The sequence below is a fragment of the Asparagus officinalis genome, chromosome 4 (assembly GCF_001876935.1).
Source record: "Asparagus officinalis chromosome 4, Aspof.V1, whole genome shotgun sequence".
Classification (NCBI taxonomy): domain Eukaryota; kingdom Viridiplantae; phylum Streptophyta; class Magnoliopsida; order Asparagales; family Asparagaceae; genus Asparagus; species Asparagus officinalis.
Window position 1 is genome coordinate 54,450,364 of NC_033797.1, and position 20,585 is coordinate 54,470,948.

Genomic DNA, 20,585 nt, shown 5'->3' on the forward strand with positions numbered 1-20,585 from the left:
TCAGCCACCTCCAAGTGTCCTGCATGCTCACCGGCCACTAAATTGGCGAACTAAGTGGCCTGCACGCCCGTCGGCCACCGTCAAGATGTCCATGCATTCACAAAATGAATCAGGGAAGCGTACAAGTCAACGAAACGACGAAATACGCGTAACAACGGAACAAGTCAAAACCCGAAAAACAGATAAAGCCCCTGGCGGCCGAGTCGCGCCAAAGCGACCCGGCCAGACCAGTGGCTCGGCCACGGGCCGAGCCACCAAATGGTGGCCCGGCCAAGGCCTTGTTTCGGTTTTTTTTAACGGGTTTTCTTGGGATTTGTTTGTTCCTGAGCGTCCTAACTGATCTGATACTGTGGTTAATCAGTTACTAACTGAAGATAAGGAGGAATCCCTCGTTCTTATCCAAATACCCGCTCCCGAAGCTTATAAATACGAGCTCGGGTGCTTATTTCTAAAGGGCTGTACATCAAGAGGGCGAAGCGCTGCCGAATTGGAGAGTGGAGCCACGAATTTACAGCAAGGGTTAGCGGATCTTGGCGATCTCATGCACATAAAGAGTGGAGTTCGAGAGATTCGAGACCCATCCCCTATTCCTCCGGATTTAAGCTTGGTCTTAAATCTCGAGAAGAGCCGTGATCTCGCTTGGTCGAGATCATCGCTACGGCGATTACTTCCTTCGTGAAGTAAGAGCTTTGATCACCAATCTGTCAACCGGATCTGATTTGTGGTGGTCTACGGATATTAATGTCCCCGACACAGGCAAAGTTCCCACGCAAGCAGCGGGTGATAAACGTCCGTTGCGCTGTTTGACAAGAGTTGTAATCTTTATTTTCATTGTATAAAGGAGATCTTATAAAAAGATCAACTTTTCTTTTCATTTGAGTTTATTGTAATGACCAAAGTTGTAATAGATTCGATGACAATGAAAACATCAACTTTTGACCCAAACAGGGCGTGTGTAAAATATGTGTGTGTATTATGTATATATATGTATATATATGCACGCGCGCACACACACACATCGTTTTATACTTAGGGGCTGTTTGGTTGCACACTTTTTGAGAAAACTTTTCTCAAAACATCTGACAATGACAATTTTATAATTAAAATTTTTCTATAGATTTCTATAAATTGTGTTTGGTTCAACAAAAAATTTACAGAAATATTTTCTATAAAATATCAAAAACTACCAAGTTTTAAAAAAAGCAATTTCCTCTCAAAATGAGAGGAAATCAATAGGAAATCTGATACCTTCCTTATTTAATCAGTAAAACCTGTCTCATACCCATTTTCCTCGGACGTGATATTTTCTCGAACCGCTTCTAGGGCGGAAATTCCCGATCTCCTTCCCGCCCCAAATCCATTCGTTCCCGCCTCGAATCCAACTGGGTTTGATCCTTCGCGCTAACTATTTAGGTCTTGTTCCTTCTCCCCTATCACCCCAGATCTAGGGTTCTCTCGTTCCCAAATCACACGCTACGGTTCCATCTCGTTTCCAAATCTCGCGCTAGGGTTTCTGATCTCAAGGCTCTCACGGTAATAAATTGGCTGCTTTTTTGTGTTTTAAGCTACTTTTGTTGTTTATAGTTAGTTTTTGAACCTGGACTTCGCTTAATTTGATGGTTTGTGTCGTCTTTTGAGATGGGTATTGCGTTTAATTTGAGAATTGTAGTGGCTTCGTTCACTCTTTTTCTCTTTTGAATTAGTTTTTTCAATTGGGTTTGCTTATTTTTTGCGATATGTAGTGCTTTTAATTTTGAACTTTAGTAAGCTTCTTTGTTGGCTTCAATTTGTTTTTTTGCACTTTAAGGGAAGCTAGGATCTAAGTTAATAATGAATCTAGATTGTGATCAATGTCGTTGTCCAATTTAAAGAATATAAATTCAAGATTATTGATTCATGGTGTTTACACTGGCAATAACGGCGAGCATGGGAGTGTGAAATTTTCGAGTAACTAGTTAATGAGTTCTTTGCCATGGAAATGATTGCTAAGCAAAAACCCTAAATTATATGGGTATGTTTTGATGGTGGTGATTATTAGTAAAACCTAAGTTTTAAAGAACCTTATGAATAATAAATATCAAAGAGGGGGAAAGTGCAATGGTTATATCTAGTTTTACTTTGTTTCTACTATTTCCTGATCATTATATTGGCATGAAATACGCTTGGGGTCAATAGTATATCTTCAAATGTATATGCTTGTTGTTGAGAAAACACAGTGAACCTCTCAAACATGCTAAAATAAGTCATTTCATTTACAATAATGATCCAATACTAAATTACAAGATATGATATTTTCCTTCAAATGGGGATGGGAAATAGTATCTGCTAAAGGAAATACTAACATCTAACAGCTTATTTGCACATATATGGGCCAAAGACCTTAAAACATAGACTTAACTATTTGACAAATGAATTCATTTCATATATACCAATGTGATATTTAATTATCCAAAGGCATGGCTAATAAATTCTAATAACAACAGAACATGCGCATAGTCTAAAGTTATTTTTGTTGCAATCTAAAACTAAAATCTTCTTGTGAATCTAAAATCTAAAAAAGACAGATTTTCTTCACGTTGTTCATGTATTCAATATCTAATGCCACATTATTAGGAAACTACCTAAAACAGCCATGAATGCAAGAGGTCCCCCTACACTCATGAGGATAAGCTTCCTTTTCCCTAATTAAAGCCATTTTACTGACAAGCATCTAGTTAACAAATTCACATATTCTAAATAAAGCACCTCCTAGTAAGAAGAGTTATTCTGTGTTCATGTCCCGTTCAACCTGACTAGAGTCCCTACACTTGGGGGGTGTTTGGCAATTCGAAAGTGAATTTAAAATATGTAAGTTATTTTTTTTTTTGCAAATAACTTTTACATCTCATGTTAGCACTCAAGTGAAATACAGTGTTTGTTTGAAAAATTAAATTATTATCGAAAGTACAATGTGAAGATGACGTGGCAAAATAAGATTAATTAGAAAGTATAATTAAAATCATCTAACTAAATTAGTTACTTTTTTTTATCACTTCCATGTGACTTCACCATTTTTTTAGGGAAAGTTAAAATTGCATTAAATCATACGTGGCAACTTTCTTGTATCTCACTTTCATAACCACTTACATGCAAACAAACAAATAAATCGTTAAATGAAAGTAACTTTCTCACTTTCATCTTTCACTTGCATGCAAACAAACACCCCCTTGGCTCCACTCATGTATTCTTGTGTAAGAAGATTTTGGTTCTTGATTTTTCATTTTTCATTTTTCATTTTTTGTCGTTGTTTATTGTTGTATAAACATCTTAAACTAATTTTGCTTTGTAACGAATGTAGATGGATGGTGTAGATGAAGAACAAATAAAGAGGATGTGTACTAATATGACTATATCTTCCGTGGTTACAATAATAGTTTGTTTATTGAGAATTCGTGCTAGGCACAAATCCATTTGTTATGCTCCAAGAGAGGACAAGATGAGGAAAATTTATTGTAGAAATGACCACTTCAAGCGCATCTTTGAAGGATATAGTGATAGTTGTAGGTCTTATATTAGAATGAGGCCTAAAGCCTTTTTCAAACTTGCGGATGTTATGCGAAATCATGGTTTTCTAAAGGACACAAAACACCTTCAAGTTGAAGAACAACTTGCTATGTTTCTTTATATAGTGGGTCATAAAACTAAAAATAGAGTAATAAGGACCGAATTTATAAGATCGAGTGAAACGGTTAGTAGGTACTTTAATAAGATCCTACAAGCTATGAACGGTCTTCGTGATCGATACATGAAGCAAACACCTAATGAGATTCCACCGGAGATTGTCAACAATCCAAACTATTTTCCTTACTTCAAGGTAAGAGAGAAATAAATTGTTGCGCACGTTAGTGATTTTCATAATTTAATGATATGAGAAACTAATAATTTCAATCATTGTCGAGTTTTGATAGGATTGCATTGGTATGATAGATGGAACACATATTGATGCAATATTACCCTCTAATCTAGTTGCACGGTTTAGAGGGCGTAAATGTGTAACGCAAAATGTTTTAGCTGCATGCACTCCAAATAAACTTTTCACATATGTCCTAGCTGGGTGGGAAGGTGCGACGAATGACTATAGGATTTTGTAAGACGCGTTGTCTAGACCACAACCTTACAGATTGAGAGTATATGATGGTATTCTTCCACCTCATTTAATAAATAGTAAATTAAATAATATGATCTAACTAATCACGAATTTTCCTTTTATAATGTAGGAAAATATTATCTTTGTGATGCTGGATACACTACCATGTCTGGCTTCATCTCTCCATACCATGGTGTTCGTTATCACTTAAAGGAACAAATTGGTAGGACACCCAGAAATAGTAGGGAGTTATTCAATTTAAGACACTCTTCTTTATGGTCTAAAATTAAATCAACCTTTGGCACATTGAAGAATCGGTTCACAATTCTTTCGGCGAAGCCTAATTACCCATTCCCCACACAAGTGGACATCGTCTTAGCATGTACTATATTACATAATTTTATTACAATTGAAGATCCACAAGAAGACATCTTGAATCAGAATGTACTAATTGATGAGGAGAATGAGGACGTGACAAACGAATATGATTCAAACGTAGTTGACTTCAATCAATCTAGGACACAAAGAGAGGAGCGTGATGCAAGAAATGAATGGAAGGACCTTAGGGATCAAATTGCATGGACAATGTGGGTTGATTATTGTGTAAAATATAAAGATGGCGACACCACAGAAATTGGCTTGTAGTTTTATTGTTTTCGCATATTTCATAATTGTGCTTGTATGAACAATATAATTTCTCATATTTAATTATGTTTTTTATTTCATAATTGCATTTGTATGAAAGTGAGCGTGAGGCTAGGAGGGTTTTTATAAAAACGAAGGAGGCTTGTTTGTTGGAAAATTTGATGTAAAAAGACAATGAAAGAAAAATTGACTTGTATTCCTCTCAAAATCAATTACAATTTGGATTCCGATTACAAAAGAGAGGAGAACAAATTTGATTCTCCCCTTTGTTTAAAACTGGGTTCTTCACGGTGGCGATGGAGTGCCTCCCTCGAATGCTCGCGTCGAGTTTGCTCTCCGTTGACGATCCGAATATCTTGATTCACTGGAACAATATCTTCTCCTCACGATTTGACGTTGTGGAGAACTTGCGTGGCAAGTTTGAAACTTTGGACGAGTTGATAACTCTGGACGAGTTGGGAACTCTTGAAAAAGAGTTGATTTGAACCGAGGATCGGTTCTCAAGCCAAGGCCGGAGGCTTCAAGGAATGCTCCAAAGGATGAATGTCGATCTCTCCTGTTGCTACCACGCCGAAGGGTTAATCCGAGCCAAGAAATTCCCTCATCACTGCCAAGTCCAAGATCCGAAAAATGCCAGCCTAAGATCTCTTCTTTGTTGCCTAAAAAAGAAGGATCCGAACTCAGTTGAGTTTTGAGGTATTTATAGGAGATTAAGGGGGTGCAACAGCCCCCTTAATTTGCTCCTCAATGGGCTGAGTGGGGGTGTAACCACCCCCCTCTTAAACAGCTCCCCAAATCGTGGGAAAACGGTCTTGAAACCGTTCTGTTAGTGCTTTGAACGAGTCAAAACGCTGAAAACAATGTTCTGGGCCCGAACTGTGTGTTTCTGGACCTGAAACGCAGAGTTAGGCCTCACAGTTGGGCCTGTTTAAAGGCTGAAAACGCACAGGTCGTGCTGTTTTAGAGATGAACTCTGCGTTTTAGGCTGAAAACGCAAAGTTGTGCCTGTTTAAAGGCTGAAAACGCACAGGTCGTGCTGTTTTAGAGATGAACTCTGCGTTTTAGGCTGAAAACGCAGAGTTGAGCCTGTTTAAAGGCTGAAAACGCAAAGGTCGTGCTGTTTTAGAGATGAACTCTGCGTTTTAGGCTGAAAACACAGAGTTGAGCCTGTTTTAGGCTGAAAACGCACAGTTGGGTCGTTTTAGAGGTGAACTCTGTATTTTAGGCTGAAAACGCAGAGTTAGGCCGTAACTCTGCGTTTTGATGTTATATCACAAGGATAACCTCTGCGTTTTGAGGTTATAACGCTGGTTCGACCTGTACATTTTGACTCTGTAATGCAGAGGCGAACCTGAGGCGGGCTTGGCGAGCTTCAAGCTAAGTCCAATTTTTCTAACGAAGTCTGGTCTTGCAGACGGACTTCAGAACATAATTTGCTACGAAGAACAGGTCATAACTTTCAAACCGTAAGTCGGAATTGGACGAATTATATATGAAAATCGGCTATCTCGACGAGACGGGGCCATTCGAACCAAGCCAAAGGCTTTGGTTCGCTTCCTCCGTTTCACCAAATTCCTTACGGTTTGAGAGATATATGTGTTTTAATATGAAGAGACCGTCAATTTGTAGTCTCTTTTGCTAGAGCTTTGCACAAATCGTCCTCTTGTAATCTTCGTCTTGGCTCTTTGAAAATATGAGAGTCGTCAGATTGTAACTCCCGATATTGATTATGAAGGCTGTTGAATTGGGGCTTTCATTAGTTGTTGTGAAGGTCGTCAGATTGTAACCTTCTACGTGAAAGTCCTCAAATTGTAGCCTTCCGGAAGTCGTCAGATTGTAATTTTCATCATCGGTGTTTGATGGGGGATCAACTATCTATTGTGATTTTTAGACAGCCTACAAGGCTCAGAAGAGGTTTCTTGCGAGTCTTGTTGCGGCTCAAGGATGAGACATGTCATAGTGTGTTGTTGTTCTGTGCACACAACACTCAATTTTGCTACTTCACATGTTTTGTTACTATTCCCTCACAAACTTATATTTTGTTAATTCCAAACTTTAGATGTTGCAATTCATGTTGCTATTTCCTAAATACCTACACTAACTTATATTTTGTGTATTGCAAAGTTGCAAAGTTGCAAAGTTGTTGATGTTGTAATTCATGTTGCTAGTTGTCTTTGTTTAGCTCTCGATTGTTGGGTTTTTTGGTTGAAATTTGTGCTCGTTGTCGAGCTACGATGCTGTTTTTCCATTTAATATGCTGATTCGAGCTTGTTTAGCTCTCTTTGTTGGGTTTTTGGTCGATGTTTGTGCTCGTTGTCGAGCTTTGGGGCTGTTTTTTTCCATTTAGTATGCTGATTCGAGCTTGTTTAGCTCTATATTGTTGGGTTTTTTGGTCGATAGTTGTGATCGTTGTCGAGCTTTGGGCTATTTTATCCAGTTTGCTGATTCGAGCTTGTTTAGCTCTGTATTGTTAGGTTTTTTGGTCGATATTTGTGATTGTTGTCGAGCTTTGGGCTGTTTTTTCAAGTTAGTATCCTGATTCTTCAAATTTGTGTTACCTGCACACAATGTGTTATTCCCGTTGATCAATTTGTAATTGCTCTACAACAGGTTCCGAAGCTTTTTAGATTATATTCAGTTTCAAATACAAGGTAGGATGCTATATGGAACTTTTGACTTTGATGACCAGCGTTTTAGTACACGATGGATCTTAAAGTTTTGGTATTATGCTGTAACATTAACTAGAATATGTATAAAAATATCCCGATCTGTGATCTTAAGTCTATGATAGCTTGATTTCGTAATTTTTGTATAATTATTTTTTATGTTTGGCAATTTGATTATGTGCTTGAGTTTGGACTGTTTTTGTATAATTATTTTTTATGTTTGGCAATTTGATTATGTGCTTGAGTTTGGACTGAATTGTTTGAATGTGTAATAGTTTTTGTGTTTATGTTTGGCAATTTGATTATGTGCTTGAGTTTGGACTGAATTGTTTGAATGTGTAATAGTTTTTGTGGTTACTTAAGTAAATGCTGCCTTGTTATCTTATATATTTCTTGCTCTAATTAAACTTCATTTATAAAAATCATATTGCTTTTATGTATGAAAATTATAGTCACAACAAAGTTCAATTTGCCTCAAACAATGCTGTTAGTTTTGGTATGCACTGTATCAAGCTTCTATATATGAAAATTATAGTCACGGGGAGAGAATTGACTAGCCTTCTTGGTGTCTCACCAAATTCTGACGTTACTACTTTTTGTGGTGGTGGTATTATTCTTCTACATTGTGAAGTTATTGTTCTATTATGCGTATAATAGCTAGTTGTTTATGAATTGTAGAGTAGTATTAATTTCGACTGAACCTTGATTTTTTACAAATGCATGCAATTTCAAGATAATCACAACAAAGTTCATTTCCCTTGAATTTATAAAACAATTCATGCATGTTGTCATGCTTCGGGGCAAGTTATCAATTTGTATTCGAGCATGTTTAGCTCTATCGTTGGTTTTTTATAAGATTTAATGATGTGAAAATTTTGTATATGTGCATAGCCATTAAAGTGATAAAGATGGTAGTTGATACTTTTCTATAAATTTGACATATGTAACCAAACAAAAGAAGAAAAAAATCTTGTTATTTTCTATAAAGTTATGAGCTATTTTATTGTTTTGAACCAAACAAGCAAAATACAAAAAATAAAAAATTGCTACTTTTTGACTTCTCAAACCTTTTCCTATAATTTTTTTGAGAAATAGAAGGAAATCATATTTTGGGTGGAAAACATTTCCTATAATTTCTAGAAAGTGAACCAAACACCCACTTAACCTGAGTTTAGGATGGTACTAATGATAGAATAGCCGTCTCCTCATTGGTTCAACTCATGACAATCATCCGCCTGCATTGATGAGCACACCTAAGAATGAGCATGTTCCTCTCCAATAGAGTACCAAATCGGATTTTTTTCCTAAAATAAGAAGATTTCATTTTGCTTTATCTGCTCTCTTCACGTTCAAGGCTAAACTGCCACTGCCCGTGCAGCAAGCTATAAATTACGCACCTGTATTTTCACTAGGCAACAGGCTGAATAAACCCTCTATCCTTCTGTTCCAACCTCTGAAGAGCTGACAGATATATTAAAACTCATTGCTACTTGCAAGTCTTGTATCATTTGTATAATAACAGTGACAATGTCAAATGAATATTATTGGCAAATCACGACTAAAAATGTCAAAAGAATATTATCGGCCAATCATATATAACGATTTAATGATAAGGAACCTTCTGACTAATCCTTTTGAAAACATGACAAACTACCAACAAGAAACTATAATGAAGTGTATGCAGAAAATTCTATGAACAAGTTGGTTGGATCCTTAGTATCAAAGATAGAATTCCTTGTTTTCTACTATGTATCTTAAGCGCATTTCTTTCATCCTGCAAATATGGAGCGAATCAGTCATAGTCAAGTTTTGAACTATGATGTCAACAAGAAATAGTGGCTTTTTTAGTTGAAGTTCTAATTTATTTCCTGTTATGGCTGGCAAAATGTATGCTTTCCAGTTCCTTTCTTCAGATATTTTCTGTTCACTGTTGAGAAATGCAAAGTGATTCCTTCTTTATGTTTTCTTAGTATGTAGCCAGTTTAGCTTCATCTTTTAAAGGTAGCTTTGAGCCATGTACGACACATCCTTCAGCAAAACTGAGTCCACACAGAATCACTAGCAGAAAAAATATCGCAGGCTGTGGGAGAGACGAATTCATTAAAAAATTAACTATTTCCAAATGTAAAAAGAACTCAATTTATGCTTACTGATTTCAGGATAGAATGATGATAAATAGTCATATCTCTCTTGGTTTATCTCCTCATCCAGACACTCAACCTGCACTTACAAGCTCGCTTACAAGCTACCCAATGACCATGTTCCTCTCCAATAAAATACCAACTCTAGTTTCTTCGTTGAAACGGAAAAGCTTTCATCTAGCTTTGTGTGCTCACCATAGCTGATGCAGTAAATCACTCTGTAGGTAAACTATCATAGTAGAGATATTTGGATTACAACATTCTTAAAATTAGGGGTTTTTCTCTTTAAACCCAAAATTTTACCCCCGCTTTTTAAAAAACACATTCACTTATATAAACATTCATAAACCCAGAGTATCTCATTCCACTTATTTTTAAACCCAGTTTGTATAATACACTCATTTTTTATATTGTATTTCCCCAATAAATTAAAAATTCCTATACTACCCTTCATCCCCAAATACAATTGCTCTCTCTATTCCTATACTACCCTTCATCGCCAAATACAACTGCTCTCTCTCTCTCTCTCTCTCTCTCCCCCCCCCCTCCCCCCTCTCCCTCCTTCATTTCACTTTCCCAAATAAAGCTGATCTTCATAGCCCTAAAGAGGCTATTCTCAATTCCAAGATGAATGAAAAACAACATCAGTGTGAGTGTGAACCTGATTAAGGATGTCGCCGACAAGGATCAGGTCAGCCACAGGCACCATGGGCACCACGAGCACACCGCCCACAACATGTTATCCTTGTCGCTAAGAAAGAACTAAAATTTAACCTTCGTATCCAAGGTTTAATGCGGATTCCTCAAGTATTTCTTGGCAAACCTACAGGAGGTCTTCCTCAACATCAAGTTCTTCATCCTCTTCCCTACCGCCCCCTTGCCGTTGTCGCTTACTCATTCAACTTCTGGGCAAAGTATTAGCACTTTATGCCGAAACATAGAACTTTATATGTAAAGTGTAGCTTTTTATGCTAGAAGGGAAGCTCTTTAATGCTAAAGTATAGTTCTTTATGGTCTCTAAAAATTTTAAACTAAAAAAATCGGTCAGTATTTTTCTGAACAATGTAAATGTATGATGATATGTACAATGTGATGTTTGATCAATTCTTTATATAACTGACATCTCCACTCTCGGTGATTCAATTTCTGAGAAAAGTGTAGCTCACTATGTTGAAGTGTAGCTTGTTATGCTAAAAGTGTAGCTCTTTATACATTAGTATAGCTCTTTATACCTAAAGTATAGCTCTTTAATGGTAAAGTGTAGCTCTTTATTGTCTCTAAAATTCTAAAATTGAAAATAAATTGAATTAATTTTTTGCAAACAATGTAAATGTATGACGATGTATATATTGTGTTATTTGATCAATTCTTTATATAACTAACAGGTCCACTATTGTTTATACAATTTATGGGAAAATGCTAAAATATAGCTCTTTATTGTCTGACGAAATTCTCAAATTGAAAATAAATCAAATCAGTTTTTTTGAACAATGTAAGTGTATGATCATGTATATAATGTGTTGTTTGAACAATTCTTTATATAACTGACAGGTCCACTCTCGTTTATACAATTTTTGGGGAAAATATATATCTTTATACTAAAGCGTAGCACCTTATTATAAAAGTATAGCTCTTTATACAATAATATAGCTTTTTATGCCTAAAGTATAGCTCTTTAAAGCTAAAGTTTATCTCTTTATTATCTCTGGGAGTTTTGAAATCGAAAATAAATCCAATCAGTTTTTTTTAACAATGTAAATGTATGATGATGTATACAATGTGTTGTTTGAATAATTCTTTATATAACTGACAGGTGCACTCTGATTTATACAATTTCTAGGAAAAGTGTAACTCTTTATACTGAAGTGTAGCACCTTATTATAAAAGTATAGCTCTTTATACAATAATATAGCTCTTTATGCCTAAAGTATAGCTCTTTAAAGCTAAAGTAAATCTCTTTATTATCTCTAAAAATTCTAAAACTGAAAATAAATCGAATCAGTTATTTTCTGAATAATGTAAATGTATGATGATATATACAATATGTTGTTTAAATGTCTGTTTATATAACTGACAGGTCCACTCCAGTTTATACAATTCTTGGAAAGTGTAGCTCTTTATACTGAAGTGTAGCACCTTATAATATGGTATAGCTCTTTATATAATGGTATAGCTCTTTATGTCTAAAGTGTAGCTCTTTAAAGCTAAAATATACCCCTTTATTATCTCTCAAAATTTTAAACTGAAAATAAATTGAATTAATTTTTTTCTGAATAATGTAAATGTGTGCTGATGTATACAATGTGTCGTTTGAACAATTCTTTATATAACTGACAGGTCCACTCTAGTTTATACAATTTCTAGGAAAGTGTAGCTCTTTATGCTGAAGTGTAGCACCTTATTATAAAAGTATAGCTCTTTATACAATGATATAGCTCTTTATGCCTAAAGTGTACCTCTTTAAAACTAAAGTATATCTCTTCATTATCTCTAAAAATTATGAAACCGAAAATAAATCGAATCAGTTTTTTAACAATGTAAATGTATGATGATGTATAAAATGTATTGTTTGAACAATTCTTTATATAACTAACAAGTCCACTCTCGTTTATACAATTTCTAGAAAAGTGTAGCTCTTTATACTGAAGTGTAGCACCTTATAATAAAAGTATAGCTCTTTATACAATAGTATAACTCTTTATGTCTAAAGTGTACTCTTTAAAGCTAAAGTATATCCCTTTATTATCTCTCAAAATTCTAAAACTGAAAATAGAATCAGTTTTTTTGAACAATGTAAATTTATGATGATGTATACAATGTGTCGTTTGAACAATTCTTTATGTAACTGACAGGTCCACTCTGACTTATACAATTTCTGGAAAAAGTGTAGCTCTCTTTATACTGAAGTATAGCACCTTATAATAAAAGTATAACTCTTTATACAATGATATAGCTTCTTATGCCTAAAGTATAGCTCTTTAAAGCTAAAGTATATCTCTTTATTATCTCTCAAAATTCTAAAGCTGAAAATAAACCGAATCAGATTTTTTTGAACAATTTACATGTGCGATGTTGTATACAATGTGATGTTTGATCAATTCTTTATATAACTGACATGTCCACTCTGGCTTATACAATTTCTAGGAAAAATGTAGTTCTTTATACTGAAGTGTAAAATCTTATAATAAAAGTGTAGTTTTTTATGCAAAATAGTATATACTATTCCAAAAGTGTAGCTCTCTAATACTAAAGTATAGCTCTTTATTGTCTTTAAAAATACAAAAAATACATGAATCAATAATTTTTTGATTAATGAAAATGAATGACCATATATATAGTGTGTTGATTCTTTGATTCTTTATAACTGATATTTTTAGTCTCGTTTATATAATGTTTGAGTATAATGTAGCATTTTATGCCAAAATAACACCTTATTTGTAAAGTATACCTCCTTATATAGTTGTATAACTCTTTATAGCATATTTGTAGCTTTTTATTGCTAAAATATAGCTCTTTATTGTCTCTAGAGATGCAAAAAAATTGAGCAGTAACTTTTTACTATAGAAAAATCTGATACATTTATTATAATGTGTACTTTGTATACATTTCTACTAGATACATTTCTACTGTATACACTGATAAATTTCTAATAGAAAATTTGATACAACATGATACATTGGATAGTGAATTTGATACAATATACACGCAAATTATCTATATATACATAATATAGAAAATTTCATATAACATGATACAATGGATACTACTTGGTACATCATATTGCAAGCTATAGTTGATTTGTCGTTTGGGTTGCAATGTGATAGTAATGCAAAGATCAAATCGAATGCCAAGAGTAGGGGATTCTATCAGGTATTTGGTCGAAAAGTTAGTGCGCATTGACGAATGGTTTTTGATTGAGGGGTACATATGCATTACATTAGGTGTTGGCGACAATAGAAAATAGCGACGAGCAATCAGTGGGTGTATAAAGGTATAGCAGTGGGCTAAGATCGTGGCGGTGCACAAAACTAAACTTCTCTTGGACATTTCATCAAGCACCTCCATTGCCTCCTCAACTAACCACAATATTGCATAACCACTAAGCATTGTGATCCAAACAACTATATCCCTTTTGTCATTCCATCAAACACCTTCTAGGCATCAACCTAGTCACCAAAACTTAGATATATATGAGCAAAATTGATATGTATATACCCTTTTCTAAAGCACAAGCTTGACAAGAACCCCTCAATTTATAAGAACGAGCCATCTTTGACAAGCTATTGCCAAAAAAAACCCAAAATTTTAGAATATTAACATATAGTATCTATGAATTTCCTATCAGAAAACTCAAGTTTTCTCAAATCACAGAAAGTATTGTCTAAATCTCAAATAATTAAAAGAAATCCATTGTACTAAATACCAAGAATGCCATTTTATTATTATTTAAAAAATTTATAATAATAAGAAAAAGAAGTTGTAGACATAACCAGCATCAAAATCCATCAAGGTCCTCAAATTCGAAGCAACAAACCGTTTTCTAGTGGCCGGCTTCGAGTGGACTGAGTGGTCCCACCGCTGCTGTTGTCGTGCCCTTCAACGGATGATCTAGCAAAGAGAAACACGTGTGTTGGCATTGGACGTCATTGCAAGAGATCGAAACCCTAGAAATTTTAAGGTTTCTTTTTCTGAGAGAGAGGAGAATTAGAAAAAGAGGGCTAATTTCTGAGAGAGAGGAGAATTAGAAAAAGAGGGCTAATTAGAAAGAGAGAATTGAGTCCTGGGTAATTATTAGGGAGGAAGAAGAAGAAGAAGAAGAAGAAGAAGAAGAAGAAGGGTAATTTCGGGGTTTATCTTTTATTTTTTTATATACAGTTTATAAACATGGTGTATTTGATACTTTGGGTTTATAAACAAGTGGGAGTTGTACTTTGGGTGTATGGATCATAATGAAAGTAGGTGAGTTTAAAAAATAAGTTGAAGTAAAACTTTGGGGTAAAGGACAAAAACCCTTAAAACTATCATCCCAGTGCATGTTCAAAAGGAGTTTCTCTTGTAGTAAGTCTCTAAACCAGGTTTCTTCACATCAGGGGAAAATAGATGTCCTTTCTTCAGGAGGTAACTTAGATATCCTTCAGTGCTACAGGTGATAGAGCCATCTGAACAAAGTATCACAACCGACAAAAACATGTGTAATTTCGATCAAATCCATAAAATTTGCACCTGCCAAAGTTGTGCTTGTATTTGTCACAACAACCAGAGAAGAAGAATTGTACTTACAATTCAAAACCATGTCAAGATCAAGATCCTCACCATTTAGGTCTCTCTCCTTAGGGACACATTTATAGCTAAATGATCACAGTTGGTCTACCCATGATACACAAGATAATGAACAAAATCGACTAAAGTTTAAGAGTGACCATGCACATTAAGAGGTCCGGATGTGATCATCAGCGAAACAGATCTATGTCGTGCATTGAAATGTAAAAGTTAAGATAAATCTAAAACAGGCTTGGGTTGGGCTAAGGAACAGAGGGACGGCTAAGGGCCTGAACCACTTACCAGATAATATTGGCAGTCAATTCTACCATGAATTTGGATCCTCTCCACTACAAAAAAGTAGTAGAGAGACCACTACTTTTAATCTCAATCATTGATTACTTATTAGGCGGTTATGATACAATCTAAATCTAATACTTACTATACCCCCGTGTATTGCACTCATTCCTATTTTGCACTAAAGAAAAAATCACAACCACCAACTAGATAATAAATGGTTGTGATTATATAGTGGTTCCTCCACAACTTTTTAGATAGTGGAGAGGATCTGAATCCTTCTACCACCTCCCCCATAGACTAAATTTTAAAAAAAAAATTATGTGCATTGGACTACGTAAGATATAACTAAGCCACCTCTGTCATTTATTGTCTATATCTTCATTGCATGTTCTAAGCCAGGTTATGCTGCAATTGAGGACTTCACAGACACAAAAGATGCCTATATAAAATGGATAATAACACAACACTAAATAAACACATCAGTGACAAAGAGAACAACACACAAGGATTTAACGTGATTCAGTCAGTGTGATCTACGTCCACGGGTGAAGATAGCAGAGAAATTTACTAATCAAATAGAAAAGATTACAATGAGATTAATCTCTTTAATCTCACTCTTTATCTCTTTTGTTTTTTCTCTAACTCTTCATTACCCTTTCTCTGTTCGATGAACTTTCCTCATTCTTCCCAACTTTTCTTAAAGGGATACATTTCTAATGTGAAAAAGACAACATGATGGATGGAATAGAGGGGCTACGAAGAGAATTCTCAGGCTAGACACAATTGTTGACAATTAAGGTAATCATAATCACATTTTTATGTGGCCAAAGAGTCACTTTCTTTGACTCTTAATGCATATGGCCACATCTTATTCAAGTCACTCTCACAAATCTTCACATGGACTTGAATATGATATTTCTTCTCTTTATTCTTATTGTATCGTTAGAAGCCCCTTACACGCTTAACTTCCGCTTTATTGAACTCCAAGCAATTTGACTGCATGTAAAATATCTAGAGGAATGCAGACTATAGATATATAATACTTCATACTACACTAGCATAAAGAACACAAGACATGTATTGCTCATCTTCTTCAGTCTGAGGTGACAAATATGTTGAAAGATTAAAATAAGCAACAAGCGGAGTCTTCATAGGCTTGGCATCAAGCATGCAAAATCTCTCAAAAATTTTCCTAATATATTTCTCCTGAGATAAAAATAAATTTTCTTCTAATATGTTCCTGTGGATCTCAATCACCAATATCTTCTTTGTTGCTCCCAAGTCTTTCATCACAAACTCATACTTGAGTTGAGATTTCAACTTGTTGATTTCTAACATGTCTTTAGCTATAATGAACATGTCATCAACATACAAATATAAATATATAAAAGAACCATCATTGACCTTTTTATGATAAACACAACTATCATATATACTAATTGAGTAATCATGATCAAACATGAAAGCATCAAATCTCAAATACCACTGCTTTGGAGACTATTTCAACCCATAAAGAGATTTCTTCAATCTACACACCTGATCTTCTTTATGTTAAATAATGAACCCCTCTGGCTGATGCGTAAAGATATCCTCCTTAAGCTCACCATGTAGAAATGACGTCTTCACATCAAGTTTTTTAAGCTCCAAATTAAAATGAGCAACCATGACAAGCAACACACAGATTGATGTGTGTTTTACAACTGGAGAGAATACTTCATTAAAGTCTATATCTTCGGTCTGACTGTAGCCTTTATCTACCAAGCGTGTCTTATATCTTACATAATCTGTATCCGGAGTTTCTTTTTTCTTCTTAAAGACTCATTCGTAGCCATCGGTTTTCTATCCCCTTGGTAGCTCCACAAACTCTCATGTCTAATTCTTCTGAAGAGACTCCATCTCTTTAGTCATCATAACAGTCCAATCTGTGGCCTCACTACTACTAATAGCGTCCTTGTAGGTAGAATGCTCTGGAATCTTAATAGATTCTGTTATGCTCAAAGAGTAAGCAACCATATCTGCATATCGTTGAGGGGGTCTGATCTGCCTTTTTGTTCTCCTGGTTTGTACTGATGCTTTTATGGTGTATCAGCATCTAAAGTTGAATATTCAGCAACATCAACTGGTTCAATATGAGCACCCCAAGCACTTCCTTTGAAGTGGAGTTCTCTAGCTCCACCTGCTTGCTAGACTCTTTTTCAGTTCCTACGGTATCAATAACAAACTCCTTTCTTGGGTGAAGCATAAATTTCTCATCAAAAGTAACATCCTTACTAATAATAAACTTAGGTGACTTGGGATCAAAACACCACAATCTATATCCCTTCACCCAGTAGCATATTCTAGAAAGATAGTTTTCTTTGCTCTGAGTTCAAGCTTACCATCATTAACATCAAAGTGAGAAGAGCAATCAAATACTCTTAAATGAGAGTAATTAGAAGGGCCACTAGACCATACCTCTTCTGAAGTTTTAAAATCAGTCACTGTAGAATAAGATCTATTTATCAAATAACAAGCTGAATTCACTGCCTCAGCCCAAAAATCCTTTGACAAATTTGCATTAGCATGCACCGAGCTCTCTCTAAAGGTGTTTTATTCATTCTTTCTACAACTCTATTTTTGTCGCGGTGTATACTGCAATATACGATGATTCACAATATCTTCATTCTTTCAGAATTGGTCAAACTCTATGGAACAAAACTCCATCATGTTGTCAGTTTCGAGGCGCTTCACTTTCTTTCATATTTGCTTCTCAATCATAATCTTCCATTGCTTAAAGGTTGCAAACACACCACTTTTATGCTTCAAATGACACATCCAAACTTTTCTAAAATAATTATCAATTAATGTTAGCATAAAATGAGCTCCACCTTTCAATGGAATCTGAGAGGGATCCCAAACATCTGAATAGGTATAATCTAAAATACCCTTAGTTCTATGGACCCCGACATTCAATGAGACTCTATGGTATTTGCCAAAAACACCATGCTCACAAAAGTCTAACTTGTTGATTTTTCTGACCACAAAACAAATCTTATTTGCTCAATACATCCAGTTCTCTCTCACTCATATACCCTAACCGCATATGCCACAAACATGTAGTGTTAGAATCTAAATCATCTGAGGATGACACTCTTACAACACCCATCACTATATTGTCTTCAAGGATATGGTGGGTATTACTATCTTTCCTTTCATAATAATAAGAGAGTCTTTACTGACTCTCAAAACTCTACCTTCAGCCAAAAATTTAAAACCATTTGAGTCAATGGTGCCTATAGAAATAAGGTTCTTCTTTAACTCTGGTATATGTCAAACATTGCTCAGTGTTCTAACAATATCATCATGTGTTTTAATTTTAATTGACATAATACTAACAGTCTTGCAAGCCATGTTATTTTTTAATAAGACATTCCTATTATCAGTAGACTGATATGTGACAAACTAATTTCTATGTAGACACATATAGTAGGAAAAACCCGAATCAAGAACCCACTTATCTTGTGAGTGAGTATTAACACTAACTGAAAGAACTTCATGTGAACTAGAAGACTCTTTAGTTATAGTGACAACTGAAGGTTTCATCTTCCAAGACTTCGAATGTGAATTATCATTTGCTTTGAGTGTTGGACAATTAGGTTTTATATGCCCAAACTTGTGACAGTAATAATATTCAATATTTTTTCTTGGTCTTGACTTTGATCTAGACATGTTTCTCAATTTTCCTATACCACCAAACACCTTTTTCAGGACAACCACAGACGAACAAGCCTTCTGCTTGATCATCACCTCCTACGCTAGACACTTTTTGCTTTAATTTTTTTAAATGCATGGCTGATTTGACATCCTCCAAAAAAGTGTATCTCTACCATATAACATGCTATTGATAAAATTCTCAAATGAGTGAGGTAATAAACATAATAAAATAAGAGCTCGATCTTATTCATTAATCTTAATATCAATATTCTTTAAGTCCATAAGAATAGTGTTAAGTTCATCTAAGTAGTCTTTAATTCGCATACCTTCCTTCATATGAAGGGTGTATGAAGGGTGAAGAGGCATTGATTCAAGTAGAGCTTATTCTTTAGAGATTTCATCATATACAAGCTCTCCAACTTGAGCCATAGGCCGACAGCGATATCTTCATTGGCAATCTCCCGTAGGACCTCATCGGCCAAACAGAGTTGTATTGCACTATGCACCTTCATCTCCAGCTTTTCTTTCTCATAATCGAGCATGGATTTCAGCAACTTGTCTTTCCCGGACAAGACCTTGAATAATCCTTATTGCATTAGGAGAGCCCTCATTTTGACTTTCACGAATTGAAGTTGTTTCTCCCGTCGAATTTTTTCACTTTGTATTTTACAGAAGACATCATGAAGCTCACTAGTATAACACTATAGCTCTGATACTAGTTTGTTGCAACATGGGCTTCACAATTTATTACTATCAAAGCACACAAGGACATCCTCTGGCTGATGCATATGATCTTTTCTCATAACAAAATGTCTTAATTACTCTGTTCGAGTAACTTGATTTGAAGACGGTCTTTCTATATGGTGAGCTTGAGGAGGAGATCTTTATGCATTAGTCAAAGGGGTTTGTTATTGAATGTAAAGAAGATGATGTGTGCAAGCTGAAAAAATCTCTTTATGGATTGAAACAGTCTGTAGTGAAAGAAGATATTTGATTGAGAGGTTTAGTTGAAGATATCGGCTTACACCAAGGTGTTACTATATGGTGTTTTGTGATAATCAGAGTATGTCATACATTTAATAAACTATCAGATGTATCGTGAAAGAACCAAACATATAGATGTTAGATATCATTTTTATTAGAGAAATTAAAGTCATCAAGACTGAGAAAATTGGTAATGCAGATAATCCAGCGCATATGATGACGAAGCTTTGTCCCCTGTAAGTGCAAGCTGGTGTTGAGAAACTAAACAATGCCACACATCAGCTACAACATTATCCACTTCATTTTATTGCAGGAAATTAATACTGACCTGGAAAAATCCCCACTCTTCATATGCAGATCTCTGTCTGATGGCTTCTTGGAATCTCAACATCATCAAACTTCATTGAGATCAATCGCAATATTGAATATGATTTACCTATGAGGATCCACATTCAGATCCTTTGAACCAGCAGGGCACTGCACATTTTCCACTGACAAATATCCACCCAACCGCTGCTTCTTCAGCTAACGGAAAAGCTTACGACCCCTCTCAAATAATACTTTTTTTTATCATCGATCCAGAACACTATTATCGGACAGCTAGAACAAATCAGCATTGAAATAAACAGAAAAAGGGGTGAAAAGAAAATCCAAGAAAAAGTTGGATGAGAGCTCAATCAGAATATGAAAGGGTGGTTTTTTAAGTTAGAAGGATATTGACCTCACAATGGTAAACCGCCGAAGTAATCCGAATGAATTGCATTTTATTCC

At 35.2% G+C, this 20,585-nt stretch overlaps 1 protein-coding gene across 1 annotated transcript; it reads left to right on the top strand.

Moving 5' to 3' along the window:
- Window positions 3,476-4,771, top strand: LOC109838736. Its single transcript, XM_020407158.1, has 3 exons — window positions 3,476-3,853; window positions 3,948-4,101; window positions 4,257-4,771. The coding sequence occupies exons 1-3, from the start codon at window positions 3,476-3,478 to the stop codon at window positions 4,769-4,771; spliced, it is 1,047 nt and encodes a 348-aa protein (XP_020262747.1).

What these genes read in the sequence shown, in the direction of transcription:
- LOC109838736 (XM_020407158.1), top strand. Translation starts at nt 3,476, where the DNA reads ATGAGGAAAATTTATTGTAGAAATGACCACTTCAAGCGCATCTTTGAA. An exon ending in ACTATTTTCCTTACTTCAAG is followed by an intron (nt 3,854 to 3,947) that starts GTAAGAGAGAAA and finishes GAGTTTTGATAG; the next exon opens with GATTGCATTGGTATGATAGA. An exon ending in TGTCCTAGCTGGGTGGGAAG is followed by an intron (nt 4,102 to 4,256) that starts GTGCGACGAATG and finishes TTTATAATGTAG; the next exon opens with GAAAATATTATCTTTGTGAT.